Source organism: Paracoccidioides lutzii (assembly GCF_000150705.2).
Source record: "Paracoccidioides lutzii Pb01 unplaced genomic scaffold supercont2.28, whole genome shotgun sequence".
Lineage (NCBI taxonomy): Eukaryota > Fungi > Ascomycota > Eurotiomycetes > Onygenales > Ajellomycetaceae > Paracoccidioides > Paracoccidioides lutzii.
The window spans coordinates 333,780-350,172 of NW_015440974.1; the positions used below are offsets into that span (position 1 = coordinate 333,780).

Here is a 16,393-nt window from a genome sequence, read left to right on the forward strand (position 1 = left end):
TCAAGGTTTGTTAATGTGAGTATGACGGTAGCTATGGAACTCAAACGTAAGCCCTCATTAGCGTTTGGATAAGTTTATGTCAACCCTTCGCCAATCTTAGCATCCAATATTAGTTAGGAGGATCATGTGTGGGTTAACCAAACCTTGCTGCTGCCATCTCTTCTCAAGCCCAGTTCGCTGCATATATCGACGATCATAATGGCGGAACCATACATTGCCAGGTGGGGGTTCATGGGTATGGATAGACACTCTCCTCCCCCTTCTTGCATTCCACACCCTACGGCACATATTCAATTAGCTGACATAGTATGTATATATATATATATATATATATATTTAATTAGCCACGGGAGGGATTGCCAAAAGTATGAATCATATCCAATCCCCCTAATAAAACCCATAGAAGAATAATATAAATAAAATGAATACCGCGCCCAATAATCTAACAATGATATCTCGTCAACAATCTCAGCATTCGCAATGGATCTGCTCATCGACTCCTCCCTCCGCAACGCCCTAGATATCTCCCACAAAATAACAGCAGTCGCCTCCTCCACCTCGCGCGAAAGTGCAGAGAAATTCGTAACAGACCTCTCTATCCCCCAGCCATGCGCAGCATACGGTTCCTATGAGGATCTCGTCAATGATGCCAATGTGGACATCGTCTACATAGCCTCACCACACTCTCATCATTTCCAGAACACGATGCTCTCGCTGGAAGCGGGGAAGCATGTGCTGGTTGAGAAGCCGATAGCTGTCAATGCCGCGCAGGCGAGGATCCTCGCTGAGACGGCGAGGAGTAAGCAATTGTTTCTTATGGAGGCGGTGTGGACGAGATATTTCCCGCTTTCGGTGCAGATTCGGGAATTGATTGGGAACGGGGAGATTGGGGAGGTGCTGCGCGTTACGGCGGATACGAGTGATGGGGGTAGGGATCCTGAGGGGGAGTGGGGGACGACGCATCGGATGGTTAACATGGATTTGGCGGGCGGGGTGTTGTTGGATGGTAAGTGCGATTATTACATCAATAGCAGTATATTCTGTGAGTTGTGGCAGCATGGAGAGCGATAATAACGGTGTATATATACACAGTGGGCATCTATTCCTTAACCTGGATATTCCAGACGCTCTACCACACCCTACCCCCGTCCAAACGCAAACCCCCTTCTTCCATCCAGTCCCAAATGATCCACTACCAGCCCACAGGCGCTGACGAATCCACCACAATCCTTCTCGAATTCCCTTCCTCAACGCCCGCAGGGACTCACAAAGCTCAAGCTGTCGCCATGACTAACTTCCGCATATCCTCCAACCCAGATGGACACTGGGCTGCGGGTCCCTCCGTGCGAATTCAGGGCACGAGTGGGGAGATACAAGTTTTCGGGTTCCCGTTTCACCCGGACAGTTTCAAGGTGATACCCCGCAAGTTTCCAGGTGAGTGTGACAGTGGTGGGGAGGGCGTGGGGATTAGGGAGGTTGTAGGTTCGTTTCCGGGGAATGGGAAGGGGATGTATTGGGAGGCTGATGAGGTGGCACGGTGTGTGAGGGATGGGAAGCTGGAGAGTGAGACGATGCCGTTGGAGGAGAGTTTGGTTATTATGGATGTTATGGATGAGGCGAGGAGACAGGGGGGTTTGAGGTATCCGGAGAAAATTGAGTCGACTGTGTATCCGTTGAAGCTTCCGGAGAAGAAGAGAGATTCTTAAACGGTCAAGTTGTTTAAGGGTTGATAGTCCCTTTTGCGGGAGTGCTGGCTCTGTGGGGTGATGTGGGATGGGATATAGGGGGTGAGAATTTCAAGTTAAGGTTTGCGAATGTAATTCATGGAGCGATTAGGCAAGATAATTAATTGCTCTAGCTAGGGGTTAAATCTGACACGTTGACATGTATTAAACACGCCCTTACTTTCTGCAAATGATTCGGACTGGTTGTTACGGATTTTCAACCCCCCCTAGAAGGGTGACAAGGTTGAATCGCCTATGCAAGATCATAAAGTGGGGATTCTTTCTCTCGTTGGCTCATAAATCTCACGGTGCTGGGATATCTAACTTATCTCATCACCATCATAAAAACATCGAAACATAACAGTAATTACAGTAGAATCAACGAAACCAAAAGAAACTTTGTGAGATTTCATACCATCAGACGCCAGACACCAGACACCAGACACCAGACTTCCCATTCCATATTGTGTTTTTGGGCAACAGGTAACTGTCCAGAACGAACTTATCTAGATGGAAACAAAGAATGAATGAAGAGTTATTGAACCAACAATCACCAGACGCTCGTGACATGAAGTCAGATGATTGACAAGGGCAAAAAGGAGAAAGGGAAGTTAAATAAAAAAGCAGAATAAACCAATCGCAATGAAATACTCAAGAATCTTCAAATGCTCCCGTCCTCCGAAAATAAAGTTCGCACAGCGTCTCCTTTTAGTAGTCGCCTGGGTCAGCGTATACGAAAGGGTCCGTTGTGTGCACAGTACATATTCACTGAGCCGTGCCGGGTTCGACTTCAAAATCAAACTCCTCGCCGGTAGTTGGAATTGGCGCATCCGTTGGGTCGGGTGATTCGGTCTCGCTGCTATCAGTTGTGGAACCCAATTGATCCGGCTATGGTTTAATGTCAACAATCAGCTCCCAGCTGATAAAGAATATCAAATTCATTCATTGGGGAGTCTGTTGTGACACTCACTCAACCTAAGAGTGCAGTTGTAGGGGTTGCAGCTAGTCCCAACAGGCGGGCATGGAGAATGAAAGAGAAGAAGGAAATCGGGATAAACTCACCATAACTTCGATGAGGTCGTCATCGTTAGGCATGGGTGCGGGAGGGCTTGGCACCTCAGCCGTTGGCAAAGCGCGGTCCATATAACTGACTGGGTTGGCGGGTGGTATCTGAATGCCGTCATAACGTACAATTGCTGTAAGTATAGGGGTGGGAGGACCTTAGCGGGATCCAACAACATAGAGGTGGGGAAGGAAAGGGGCAAAGTGGGGTTACGGAGATTGAGATGGCGAAACCAACAGGGCCCCAAATGAGATAGAAACAAGAAGATAGCCCAAGCGGAATTGAAGATTTGGGGTACTCTAGAGAGGGTTTGCAGGCAACATTGACTGATTTGTCCTCTCTGTTTTGAGCACAAACTTACGCTCAAGGTGAAGCATTCCCAAATCTGCACTGGTCTTGGGACTGAAAGATGATAGTAACAAAGAAGAGAGATGTTAGTTGTCTATCATTGGAAATAATAACAAAGTGTACTGAGAGTAAAACGGACTTGTAAAAAGGCCTGTTTCCTCTTCTTCCCCCGTTTTCAGAAGCCAAAGTAGGGTGACAGAAAGGGGGAGGCCCAGGGAACAGAGGCTGATGCCACTGGACTTGGTGATATAGCTGGTAAGCAAGGAGAAGTGATGGAAGAGCCTTACAATTGAGGTTGCCCTATTTCTAAGCCACCAACAGAGGAGGTTGGTTGGCTATGACGACCCTCACAAGCACATGAAAAACAATTACCCATTGTGAGATGGATAACTTGATATTCTGAAAAAGTAAGGAGTGATAGAGCTGAAAGCTGTGACTGAGGAAGAGAATGAACAGGATTTTGCCCTAATTAGAGCAAGTATCTGATATAGGTAAGGATTGCTGATGAGAAACAACCTGGGAACAGAGGATTCAACAAGACTAGGATGAAAGAGTTTTTGAGGAATAAGAAGAGGAGTGGATTAGCGAGGTTATGAGATGGTCGTAATGTGAAGAGTTGATATGGCATGATATGGCATCAGGGAGTCAGGGCTTCTGTCACCAAGGAAACAGGGCATTCCCATCAACACACCACGCACAAGAGATAAATTGTGTTCTTGGCCCAAAACAGTGTCAGAATCCATAGAAAAAAGATATATAGCAAAGTTTGGCTCAAGCTAATATAAATGCCATAACTTGTTTTTGATATCTGATAACAGACATATCAGAGCCCCTGAGCACGAATACAGAGCAACACATGGGTATCAAGTAGACTGAAAGGAAACAACTATTAATAGAGAACAAGAAAAACAACCACCCAACCCTTAGAACAGCAAGAAAAAGATTGAAACCGGAGAAAATAAAACAAGACAAAGCAGATTTGCCAAAAGTGGTTGATTGACAGCGGAAAAGTATTATGATACAAGAGCTGCGTATCCCGCATTCTATGTACGAGTACAGTTGCTTACCTATCGCCAAAGCAAAAATGGAATAGAAGCTTTTCGCGTATAAAATCATGGGGCACATATATTCTCCAACAGGAAGTAGGACGGATCCATTCCCGGCACCGGAGAAAGTAGAGGGAATCCGTGAAGAGAAGAAACAAAACGGAAGCGGGTGCATAAAAAAGCTAACGAGATATGAGGACATGATGATTTATAAGAGGAAAAATGATGTTAAAATTAGGCCGGCCTTATTTTGACAGGCCAATTTTGCCAAGTATTGGACTAGAAGGGGTCTTGTCGCTGTCAAAAACTTTCAGCAGGCTCTTCCACACCTGTCCAGGTTCTTGGCTAGCATCGATCCCCGTCCAGATGCCAGTTTTCTTGTAGTATCCAACAATAGGGGCAGTTTGGGAGTGGTAGGTCTTGAGTCTCTTTTGCAGGGCCTCCGCGTTATCATCAGAACGCTGGATCAATGGCTCCCCGGTAATATCGTCCTTCATGGGTTCCTTGGGGGGGTTGAAGATCTTGTGATACGACCGTCCCGAAGCTGGATGGACCAAGCGACCAGTTATCCGTGCAACCAAGAGCGCATCGTCGATCTGGAGCTCGATGGCGTGTTGAAGCCTCTGGCCACGCGAATCAAGCATGCCATCCAATCGCTCAGCCTGGGCGACTGTGCGTGGGAAACCATCCAGGATAAAGCTATATATGTTTCCAATAGCGTTATGTTAGTCAAGAAATGCAACATTCCATGCCTGGCGCCAAAGGTGGGAAAAAGTAATACGCACCCGTTCTGGCAGTCCTTGTTCGTCTCCAGCTCATGCTTGATCATGTTAACCATGATCTCATCACTAACCAGTCCTCCCTGGTCCATGATCTTCTTGGCCTCCTTGCCCAACTCAGTCTTGCGAGCGACTTGTGACCGTAACATATCTCCTGTGGCCTGCACAGGAAAGGTTTAAAAAAAAAAAAAAAGGCACGATCTCAGTCAGTTACCAGTCAATCGATCCACTTGAGGATTTTTCCTCCCGAACGCGGAAAGAGGTTATGTGTAGCAACTCACCAGGTGGCAGACACAGAACTTTTCCTTGATATTGGGAGCTTGAGTTCCCTTGCCTGCACATCAATTCAATCAGTAGCTGCACATACAAGCTACGTGATGTCCGCAATAGCTAACTGACAGGAAAGGACGGGAAGGGGGGAAGGAGATTCGGCTCCACGCACCAGCACCTGGAGGGCCCATCAAAATCATCCGCACAGATTCCGCGACGGACTTAGGCTTCGACGAGTCACCGCCATGGAGTAATCGATGTTCCAATTGAGCCACCCGCGACTCGAGTTCGCCAATGATGTTCTTGAGGCTGTCGATGGTCTCATCCTTGATGGGAGCCATGATGTGAGGAATGAGACTGAACGGAAGATGAAGATGGAGCCGATCCTAACCAAAATCCGCTAGTCGCTCGTTTAACAAAGGAAACGGAGGAAGAGGGGGAGAGGGGAGAGGGGAGGGGGAGAGGGGAGAGGGAGGAAGAAGAAAAGACTGTTTTTTCGGGTTGGATGGTAGAGTGGTGGGGAAAATGTTTTTTAATGTATGCGGCGACGGGAGGTGTCCGGAGGTGGAAATTTAAACAGACGAAAGATGGAAGGTCGAAGCCAAGAAATTTGTGATGGGGGGACCAAGCTCCCGCCCGGCCGAGGTGCGTGAGGCTGCGTGGTTTATTTACCGTGAAGAGTGTGCAGATTGTCCATACTGAAGTACGTAAAGCCCCTTAGGAACAACCGCGCAAGCCGCGAACTGGAAAGGAACCCGGTGTCTCCACAGCAGCCAGCTCAAAACTCTATTATTGCCAAAGATCTTTTTTTTTTTGTCTCTTCCGGTGAGCTCCAATGTTTTTTTCCCCAACTTTCCAGGCTTTACCCGAAGACGAAGCCCTCATATATCCATCCAAGCTTAACTCTAGCAGGGTTATATTTTTCTATATAGACACTGTAACCTTTTTAAGCTCAACAACATATTCCTCCATCGTAACATTCATCTTCATCTTCACAATACTCGGTATGCAAGGTGGGCTGAACGATGATCTGCAAAATATGTTTGGGGGCAGCCGAAACCGTGATAACCACGTGATTTAAGCGGACTAGCCGCTTGGTGCTCACCAGCCACATAGAGTCCCGCCACTCTCCCTCACCCTTACGCCAGAAGCCATGTGGCTAGTGAGGAGCTTGCTCTTGCTTAGTCATTCCTACAGCCAAGCCTTGGTGATTGCCATCGAAAGAGCTACACCCGACAAACATCACTGCACGCAGTTTTATCCCCCTTCTGCGACTATCTTCGGCTCCGTTTCTCTTGCGGCCGGTCTACCTATATACTCCTCCCATACCCAGCATGCCGGCAACCACCGCAGACACCTTGTCGCTGGTGACACGTACTGTCTCCGTCGCTCCATTAGTCCTCCTCTCAGTAGCAGACCACTACGGACGGTCAGCAAAGGGAACGAGAAGGCGAGTAGTCGGCGTGCTGCTGGGCCAGAATGACGGCAAGAATGTCAGAGTGTCAAACAGCTTCGCTGGTAAATTTATATCTATAGACCCTGCGCTTTCCATTGTAGAAATATCTTCTGGGATAGCTAACACATTATGCGACTCCCTCTTAGTGCCCTTCGAGGAGGACGACAAGGACCCGTCCGTCTGGTTCTTAGATCACAATTTTGTAGAGTCGATGAATGATATGTTTAAGAAGATTAATGCTCGTGAGAAGCTTATAGGGTGGTACCATTCCGGCCCTAAGCTGAGAGCGGCTGATCTGGAGATCAATGAACTTTTCAAACGATACACGCCAAACCCCTTACTAGTCATTATTGACGTACAGCCAAAGGAGGTTGGCGTACCTACCGATGCCTACTTTGCTGTTGAGGAGATTAAAGATGTGCGCACCTATTTAGGCATAACCCTCCCCGGGTTCTATTAAGAGCTTTATTTTCTAACTTCGTAATCCGATCACCTAGGACGGAACTACCACATCAAAAACCTTTGTCCATACCCCCTCCATAATTGAAGCTGAAGAAGCAGAAGAGATCGGTGTCGAGCATCTCCTGAGGGATATAAGAGACGTTGCCGTCGGCACTCTTTCCACCCGGATAACATCCCAACTACAATCGTTACAAGGACTCCACCTACGCCTCCGCGATATTGGTCAATATCTACAAAAAGTACTCGACGGCGACCTACCCGTGAATCACGCCATTCTTGGAAATCTCCAGGATGTTTTCAATCTCTTACCAAATCTTTCTACGCCCAAATCTAGTGCGAACGCCCCAGTGAATGGAACGGAGCAGTCGCAAACTGAGAACACGGAAGTTGCGCGTGCAATGAGCATTAAGACCAACGACCAGCTTATGGCTATATATCTGAGCAGCTTAATCAGGGCCATCACTGCTTTCCATGACCTTATCGACAACAAGATTCAGAATCGTCAGCAGCAGGAGGAGCAGGAGGCGAAGAAGGAAGAGGAGAAGAATGGCTCGATGAATAACAGCATCAATGGCAACAACAATGGTAAGAAATCCAAATCGCCTACCGGCAACGATTCCAAAGAGGAGCAAGACGGCTCGAAGGAAAAAGGGAAAAAGAAAGGGTGAATTTGATTCTTGGCTGTGTCTTCTTTTACCCGTTTACTTTTTCTTTTTTCCTTTTAGATCTAACCCCTCTACTTATGTCCCTATCCACCTTACCTAGCGTTTTGTTCCATGGCTTTACGGTGTTGTTAGCCGGCATATATTTGTAAAATACACGCCATGAAAATCAGATTCGTCTCTTTTCACTTTGTATTTTGTTGGCTGGGTGAAGCATCTATATCTTCACGTCATGAATTCAGGACCAGGGATTCTACAAAAGAGGTCGGGGTGATCATAGATGTCTCCCTTTAATAAAAAGAAACCTTGCAAGCAGGTTAATGCCCCTCCACAAGACGTAGTTTGTGATAGGGGTGTAATGGATTCCGTGGCAGGCAGGCACCAGGAGTGTGGAGTGTCGAAGATGTCCAATTGGATTGCTTCTCCGGTTAAAACAGAGGTTGCCGGATAACAATCCTCAGTCATCAACTTCATCACAACTAGCTATTAACTTCCCATTTCGAAACCGTCGCTGCTCTCTAGATAGATGGCTTCTAAGTACGATGACGATACATGTACCGGAGGAGTAAGCCGTACTAAACACCCTCTTTCTCTCTCAGCTATTAACCACCAGATGCCCCCCTGCTTCCCTTCCCTCTCCTCCCATCTTCCCCCAGGGAGCACAACATAGATTAGCATGCTCCATACCGTTTGCAGACCACAAACAAAGCTCTGAAGATTTTGTCTTCAACCTGAAACATCTTTTAATCCCCCCAAAAGCAGTCTCTAGCCTGCCGCGAACCTCCCAGCCATCTCCTTCTCATCATCAACAACTACCTCCTCGACACCTCCTCCAAACAACCCTGGACACTGGCTCCCAAGTAGACATGCAAGTAAATGCTTACACACGGGCGTCCCGTCATCCATCATCTTCATTGTGCCCTTGACCAGAGTGCCACCAAATGGGAATGGACCGGCACTGTCAACTGGAGAAAATCCTACGTCTTCGTCTTCATTGTCTCTGCCTTGATCTTGACTTTCAACTGAAGAATTGAATAGAGGAGGGACGGGAGCAGCATTCCGCATCCCATCTTCGCCGACCCATCTTTCTCCTTCAGAAGCACCCCGGGAAGAAGATCCCAAGGGTCGAAATGCAGCTAGCATAAAGGCCGGACAAGAGCAGTTCCAGGCATTTAGACAGACAATATGTGACTTTTCATAATTGGTATTTCCTCTTGTTGTGTTCATTGCATAATAAGAAGCCGCAGAAGCAGAAGTTGGAGACGAAGATGTAGATGAATGGATGAAGTAAACTCCCGTGTCATTTCTACCATGCTGCTGATGCTGTTGTCGCGCATCTGCTGCCAGCTTGTAATCATATCTCCTAATAATCTTGCGATCTAGGATATCCAAGGCGAGCAACAGCTCATTGGGGAAGAGACAGTGAAGTGTTAGGAGCAGGGGTTTTACTTTTGATAGCTGGAGACTGGGGAGTTGGGTGAATGGGTTATTATTTGCGCCTGTTGTTGAAGTGGGAGATGTTGGTCCGGGGTATTGATATTGATCATTCTGGTCATCGTTGCGGTCTTCTGTTGCAGCTGCTGTCGGTGGCGGTGGATGGAATTGGGATAAACGATGGATGATTGAGGTGATGAATTGGGAGGATGACGGAAGAGGCCCCTCCATAGTTTTCATTGGGTTGAGATATTCACAATTGTCTTGGAGATGTTTCCTTGGTTCATGTTATCTCGCTAGCTAGCTTGGGTGGTGTTATAATGGTGTTTTGAATAGCCAATGCGTAATAAAATATCTATAGTTACGGAAATGCTGGTCTTGATACAAAAGTTCAAGTTCATGTTCATACCCTTCCGGCTCTTAAACCCCTGACAAGACGCCAAAACGAGAAGGAAAAATAAAAAATAAAAAATAAAAAATAAAAGAGTGAGAGAGGAGAAAAAGAAACCCGCTTTGGAAATCCTTCTTTTCTTTCTTTTCCTTCTTTTCTCAAATTTAGTAACTGTGCGCATTCATTTCTATATTCTATCCTATCCATAGAAGGCTACCCGTACGGCTAATATAGACAGGGTAGACTTCGAAAATTCACATTTCCTCGCCAGAGCCGAAAAGAAAAGAAAAATGACGAAAGGGAAATGATTTCACTATTTAGCAATATATGTAGTTATGCCGGGTATGGGCAACGATAGAAAACCCCTGATACCAAAATCATTAACTCCTGAGGTAAATCTAACCTCTACATATATCTTCTTTTAAACGGGTCGATCAGCAAACCAATCTACGGAAGACGGCGACCATTGTTGTCGAATACACAACTGTAGGAAAGATGAACCAAAATATAAGTATTTTAGATCACTAGTTGTTGTATCTTAGCTTTTGGGTAGAGGGAGATTTCGGCACGTCGCAATCACTTCATCGCAGCTTTTTAAACTCGCAGCCGCGGTCTCCGGGTTCGTCCGTGGGCAAAAGGCGTTTAACAGCCATATCCAATCTGCCCTGAAGAGTCCCAGTCAGAGCCATATTACCTATGGTAATATTCACCCACATTTGCGCTGGCTGTTCCGTCGTCGATTTGGACCTAGGTGTAGAAAACACCGGCTTTTTCAGAGGGCGTTTGGGAAAAGAAATCATAAAAACGAGATGCTAGTGCTGAATGGTCATCTTCGCCTTCTTGCGTTACTCCTGGAGAAGTTTTGCTGGCGTGTAGTTGACTGGCTTTCTCAGTGTCTGATGCTTGTGGCTCTGAATATATCTTGGAGTAAAAAAATACATATGGAGTCTCATTCCATCCATGAGAGCCATCTGCGATATCGTTGAATTGGATTTCTGTCACCTTTTCGTCATCAATCTTAGACCATTCTCCATTGGGCTGTTTCGCAAAGGTGATGTAGTGGCCTTCTTCAACAGCCAGACCCAAATGGAATATAACTGAAACGAGCTGATATCGAAGTCCTTCCCCGGTATTATCGCCGGTGTTATCATAATGACTTGTGAGATCTAGCTCTTCTTCGAACGTCAGGTTGGTAAAAACTTTCATAGATTTGTTATTTATTACCTTGAGTCGATCAACTTGTACAAAGAGAATTTCTGGTGCCCTCCTAATACGGGCTTTGTCGGCAGGAGATAGGGCGATGTGGCATGTTGTACAGACCCTATCCAACAAGGCCTCGTTTTCTAGGTATGTGGCGATTCCCTCTTCGATTCTTCTGGTTTGCGTCATTAATGGTGGTGGAATGGCATACAGTATGTTCGACGTCCGAGTCTCCGAGTCACATTTTGGTGCCGTACAGCCCAGGCATGTTCGAGTAAGTAACAGCAAGGTCCAAAACATCTGTTCGAAGTACTCTTTCTCTCTATAATGATCTCAGTCAGACTTTAACCGGACCGTTAAACTTCGCCATAAACTAACTTCTTATTTCCGTGTTCTTCTCGCTCGGCTGCTAAGCTGCCTATCAAGTCGGTTAAAAAATTCTACAACGTCTTCTTGTTGAGGAATGATATCTTCACTCTGCTGCTCTGGAAAACCCCATTGTAATTTCAACAAATACTTATTCCAAAGTGCGGTCATACGCGAATTTAGAGTATCCGCCTGTATAGTGTTCGACCAGTACAGCTTGGAATACATATCCCAACTGAAAGCTAGGCAATCCGGATTAGCTTCATTGCCAGAGATGCATCGGTGGGCCCGTAGCCAATTCACGAACACGGGGGAATGCAGCAGCGATATAAAGGCGCTATTGCGATAACAGAGGACATTATTTTCATTTGGCATTCCTCTCGATTGTAACGACATATACTCCCGTTTCCACTTGAAATAAATTATCAGCAGCTGTCTCAAAAATCAATCGGAGTAGACAGGGTAAATGAATGAAAATTCTTAAAATTTTACCTGCCTGCTATGTGATACTGCTTCTTTATTCCCCGAGACATCGGATTTTTCGGGGGCTTCTACACCCAAATCCACCGCCCCGTTATCCGTAGCTGCCTTCTCATTCCCTGATGTAACATGGCTTTTCCCTTTCCGACTCATGTTGTGCAACCTAGAAGAACGATTTTGAAGCAATATTTGTATTCCGTAAAATTGTAAATGTCCAACAGCGAATCGATGATAGATATCAAAGACAACAGAGACAACAGAAGACAGCCTCGGCCGATATATTTTGTCAAAGAAGAAGAAAAATTGCCCAACAACGATAGGAAAAGCTCTTTGAAATGTAACGCCCACAATTGCAATTGCTTTCTCTCTTTTATCTTTCATTCTTATAGCTCTTATAGAGCTATTTTAAAAAGTAGATGTTATAAAAGAAACATCATAGAAAGCCCTCATAACACCATCACCTATAATGAAAAAAGTATTTCGTGAACCAAAAGAAATGAATTGCTCCATCCTGTACTCCACATAACAAAAAGACGAATTCCTTTGTAAACATGAAGCTCGTAGCTGGAATAAATGAGCCTTTATTTGTCTCGTTTTAACCATTGTATTCTGAGAAGAAAAGAACAAAAAAAATCCCCTAACAAGCACAAGATGTGTTGATTGTGAGAATAGTCCAGTCTCCCAGCAATGAGCATATACGGAAACCGTAATGAATTGAGATATACCAAAGAGCGTTGTTAGAGATAGATCGATGATATGAATCGGTTTCGCAGGGCAGGATAATATCGAAGGGTTTCCAGGTCTGGCACATCTCTGCTTAGTCATCAGAACTATGATCACTGACTATCCCCTCCGATGCCGCAACCAGTTGACGTCTAAACCACTTGTCCTGCTGGAAACATGACTCACCGTCCCATGCCATAGCAAAGAGGGCTTTCTCTCGCTCGCGCGGTGGTCTACTAAGCGGCCGGCTTCCCCTTTGACTGGGATTTTGAACTTCAATTCCTAAACCTTCTCTCACCATGGTAGAACTGCCGGACCCCACCATTGACCTGGACTGGACCGGTTATGTCGGTTCAATCCAGTCGCATTTTGTCGAGAACGCAAAAAAATATCCAGATCGGGTATGCGTGGTGGAAACGAAGTCGTCCGAAGGTCCTGAGAGGAGATTCAACTACAGACAGATCTACGAGGCAGCTAATACTCTGGCTCACTACCTCCACGATGCAGGAGTCACCAATGGGGATGTCGTTATTATCTGGGCCCATCGCTCTGTTGACTTGGTTGTGAGCATCATGGGCACTCTGGTATGGCTTACTGTCTTTTGATAGCTTATGGTAATGGTAGTGTTTGGTTAGTTGATGCTAATATGCTCATAGATGTCTGCCGCAACGATGAGTATCCTCGATCCCGCCTACCCACCTGCAAGGCAGCAGATATATCTGGAGGTTTCCCAGCCTTGCGCCTTGATTAACATTGCAAGGGCGACGGATGAGGCTGGTCCTTTAGCCCCAATTGTGCGAAAGTATATTGATGAAGAGCTCAAACTGAAGGCTGAGGTCCCTTCCCTGCGTATCCATGACAATGGCTTTTTGTCCGGGGGCGAGATTGACGGCACAGATATCTTTGCCCAGGTCAGAGCGAAGGCTTCTTCACCTCCAGATACTCTTGTGGGTCCTGACAGTAACCCCACGCTCTCCTTCACTTCTGGTAGTGAAGGAAAACCGAAAGGTGTACTCGGGCGTCATTTCAGCTTGGCCAAGTACTTTGGCTGGATGGCCGAGAGATTTGAACTTACTTCAGAGAGCAGATTTACTCTCTTGTCCGGAATTGCGCATGATCCTGTTCAACGAGATATTTTCACTCCCCTATTTCTTGGTGCACAGTTATTGGTTCCCTCCAAGGAGGATATCCAACATGAGAGGCTTGCGGAATGGATGGCTGAACACAAGCCCACAGTTACTCACTTAACACCGGCTATGGGTCAGATTCTTGTTGGAGACGCATCCGCCAAATTTCCCTCCTTGGATAGGGCGTTCTTTGTTGGCGACGTTTTGACTACGAGAGACTGTAGGAAGCTTAGGGAACTTGCGGTTAACGTCAACATTGTTAACATGTATGGAACCACTGAAACACAGCGAGCAGTAAGCTACTATGAAATACCCAGTCGCGCAAAGGATCCCAATTTCTTGGACAAACTCAAGGATACTGTGCCAGCTGGGAAAGGAATGAAGGATGTACAGCTCTTAGCCGTCAATCGAGAAGATCGAACCAAGTTATGCAAAATTGGAGAAGTGGGAGAGATTTACGTCCGCGCTGCTGGCCTTGCTGAGGGTTACAAAGGAGATAAGGCGTTGAACGACCAAAAGTTTCTGATGAATTGGTTTGTGGACAACGAGAAATGGGTTGAAGCTGACAAGAAGAATGACAAAGGTGAGCCGTGGAGGAAGTACTATAAGGGACCTCGAGACAGACTTTATCGGACTGGTGACCTTGGGAGATACTTGGAGACAGGAGATGTGGAATGTACAGGTCGTGCAGATGACCAGGTCAAGATCCGAGGCTTCCGAATCGAGCTCAATGACATTGACAATAATTTGCGCCAACACCCTTTAATCAGAGACTGCAAGACTCTTGTCCGGAGAGATAAATATGAGGAGCAAACGCTCGCTAGTTACATTGTCCCGGAACTGAAGGAGTGGCCCCAATGGCTCAAAAGTCGAGACCTTGAGGATATTGAGGATGAAGGGACTGATATTGGCCCTGCAGTTATCTATTCCAAGCGCTTTAGACGAATGCAAACTGAAGTACGGGATCATTTGAAAGGACGTTTACCCAGCTACGCGGTACCGACAATATTCATTGTCCTTAACAAGTTACCTCTTAATCCGAATGGGAAAGTCGATAAGCAGGAACTCCCGTTACCTGATATTGCAGAACAGGCCGAGCCTGCTTCCTCTGAGGATTTGAAGAGATGGGAGTCGATGTCTGAAACGGAGCGAACTGTTGCTACCAAGTGGGCTGGACTTATTCGTGGACTTAACGCAAAGACCATTATCCCTCAGAACGACTTCTTCGATCTTGGAGGCCACAGCATCCTGGCCCAACAAATGTTGCTAACCATCCGCAAAGAGCTCGGGGTGAATGTTTCAATAAACGCTTTATACGAACACCCAAACTTAGGAGGATTTAGTGCCCAAGTTGATAAACAACTCAGCTTAAAGAATGGCGTCGTGGAAAACGGTGCCGCCACGGAAACAGATAAGCATTCCTCATATTCCAAGTCTCTAGACGAGCTTCTCAAGAAACTACCTGATACATACCAAACGGCTGATCCAGAAATCATTCGCAACTCACCACATCTCACTGTCTTCCTTACTGGTGCGACTGGCTTCTTGGGCTCCTACATTATCAAGGACATTATGGAGAGAACCAGTCCTGCTATCAATCTCATTGTCCACATGAGAGGTGTAAAGGACTTAAAAGCTGCACTCTATCGACTTCGACGGTCCCTACAGGGCTACGGCCTATGGCAAGACGAGTGGGCAAGTCGACTGAGCTTCGTCGTCGGCGACTTGTCAAAACCGCAACTCGGTATTCACCAGCAAACTTGGCAGAAGCTAGCCCAGGAAGTCGATTTAGTGATCCACAATGGCGCTTTAGTCCATTGGGTTCGGAGATACAACGACATGATGGCCGCAAACGTCCTTTCCACACTCGACGCCATGAGGCTTTGCAACGAAGGAAAACCAAAGATTTTCACCTTTGTGAGTTCCACCAGTGTCCTTGACACTGACCACTACGTCAAACTCTCAGATCAGCAGCTGAGCACTGGCCGAGGTTCCATATCAGAAGATGATGATCTGGAGGGCAGCCGAACCGGTCTTGGAACCGGCTACGGACAGACAAAGTGGGTGTCTGAGCAACTCGTCCGTGCAGCCGGTAAAAGGGGCCTGCTCGGTTCTGTGATTCGACCCGGATACATCTTAGGTGATACAGAGTCTGGAGTCTGTAATACTGATGACTTCTTGATTCGTATGCTGAAAGGCTGTATTCAATTATCAAGCCGACCACACATCATCAACGCTGTAAACTCTGTTCCAGTGAAACATGTCGCCCGAGTGGTTGTGGCTGCGGGCCTCAACCCTCTCCCAGACGGCGTACACGTCGTCCATGTTACTGGCCACCCTCGCCTACGTATGAACGAATACCTCTCCTTCCTCGAATTTTATGGCTATAAAGTTTCCGAAGTCGACTATGACATTTGGAAGGATGAGCTCGAGAAATATGTGTCAGCTGGTGGGTCAGAAAAGGATCAGGAACAACACGCCCTGATGCCACTTTACCACTTCTGTGTTAACGATCTACCAGCTACAACTCGAGCTCCCGAACTTGATGACAGAAATGCCGTCAAGATCCTGAAGGCTGATGCAGAGAACTGGACTGGGGTTGATGAAAGTACCGGTTATGGCATCACAAAGGAGGACGTGGGCAGATACCTAAGCTACCTGGCAGAAATCGGGTTCGTGAGTCGCCCATCAGTCAAAGGACGGCCACTACCTAAGGTCAATATCAGTGCAGCGCAGTTGGAAGCTGTGGGAGCTGTGGGTGGTCGTGGTAGTGTGCCAAAGTAAATATATGTGTCTTTTGCGTCTCCTATAGAGGGTGGTATGTCCTCTTTTCTATGATGTAGCGAATTCCCTCGACACACA

At 46.6% G+C, this 16,393-nt stretch overlaps 7 protein-coding genes across 7 annotated transcripts; 3 read left to right on the forward strand and 4 right to left on the reverse strand.

Moving 5' to 3' along the window:
• Positions 1–480: 480 nt before the first annotated feature.
• PAAG_08017 (NADP:D-xylose dehydrogenase) lies at positions 481–1,706 on the forward strand (the record flags this gene model as incomplete). The annotated part of the gene is made up of 2 exons (XM_002790085.2): positions 481–1,006; positions 1,093–1,706. 2 exons carry the CDS (start codon positions 481–483, stop codon positions 1,704–1,706), a joined length of 1,140 nt encoding a protein of 379 aa, XP_002790131.1.
• A 783-nt stretch (positions 1,707–2,489) lies between these two features.
• Positions 2,490–3,164, reverse strand: PAAG_08018 (hypothetical protein; the record flags this gene model as incomplete). The annotated part of the gene is made up of 3 exons (XM_015846397.1): positions 2,490–2,612; positions 2,787–2,944; positions 3,149–3,164. The coding sequence occupies 3 exons, from the start codon at positions 3,162–3,164 to the stop codon at positions 2,490–2,492; spliced, it is 297 nt and encodes a 98-aa protein (XP_015700832.1).
• Positions 3,165–4,426: 1,262 nt separating this feature from the next.
• PAAG_08019 (adenylate kinase cytosolic) lies at positions 4,427–5,571 on the reverse strand (the record flags this gene model as incomplete). The annotated part of the gene is made up of 4 exons (XM_002790087.2): positions 4,427–4,880; positions 4,967–5,121; positions 5,242–5,294; positions 5,403–5,571. The coding sequence occupies 4 exons, from the start codon at positions 5,569–5,571 to the stop codon at positions 4,427–4,429; spliced, it is 831 nt and encodes a 276-aa protein (XP_002790133.1).
• Positions 5,572–6,564: 993 nt separating this feature from the next.
• Positions 6,565–7,816, forward strand: PAAG_08020 (26S proteasome regulatory subunit rpn-8; the record flags this gene model as incomplete). The annotated part of the gene is made up of 3 exons (XM_002790088.2): positions 6,565–6,748; positions 6,833–7,104; positions 7,184–7,816. The coding sequence occupies 3 exons, from the start codon at positions 6,565–6,567 to the stop codon at positions 7,814–7,816; spliced, it is 1,089 nt and encodes a 362-aa protein (XP_002790134.1).
• A 759-nt stretch (positions 7,817–8,575) lies between these two features.
• PAAG_08021 (hypothetical protein) lies at positions 8,576–9,475 on the reverse strand (the record flags this gene model as incomplete). Its single annotated transcript, XM_002790089.1, has 1 exon — positions 8,576–9,475. One exon carries the CDS (start codon positions 9,473–9,475, stop codon positions 8,576–8,578), a length of 900 nt encoding a protein of 299 aa, XP_002790135.1.
• Positions 9,476–10,382: 907 nt separating this feature from the next.
• On the reverse strand, positions 10,383–11,834 carry PAAG_08022 (hypothetical protein; the record flags this gene model as incomplete). Its single annotated transcript, XM_015846398.1, has 4 exons — positions 10,383–11,157; positions 11,214–11,253; positions 11,375–11,612; positions 11,694–11,834. 4 exons carry the CDS (start codon positions 11,832–11,834, stop codon positions 10,383–10,385), a joined length of 1,194 nt encoding a protein of 397 aa, XP_015700833.1.
• Positions 11,835–12,703: 869 nt separating this feature from the next.
• PAAG_08023 (L-aminoadipate-semialdehyde dehydrogenase large subunit) lies at positions 12,704–16,315 on the forward strand (the record flags this gene model as incomplete). The annotated part of the gene is made up of 2 exons (XM_002790091.2): positions 12,704–12,988; positions 13,061–16,315. 2 exons carry the CDS (start codon positions 12,704–12,706, stop codon positions 16,313–16,315), a joined length of 3,540 nt encoding a protein of 1,179 aa, XP_002790137.1.
• Between the last annotated feature and the right edge of the window lie 78 nt (positions 16,316–16,393).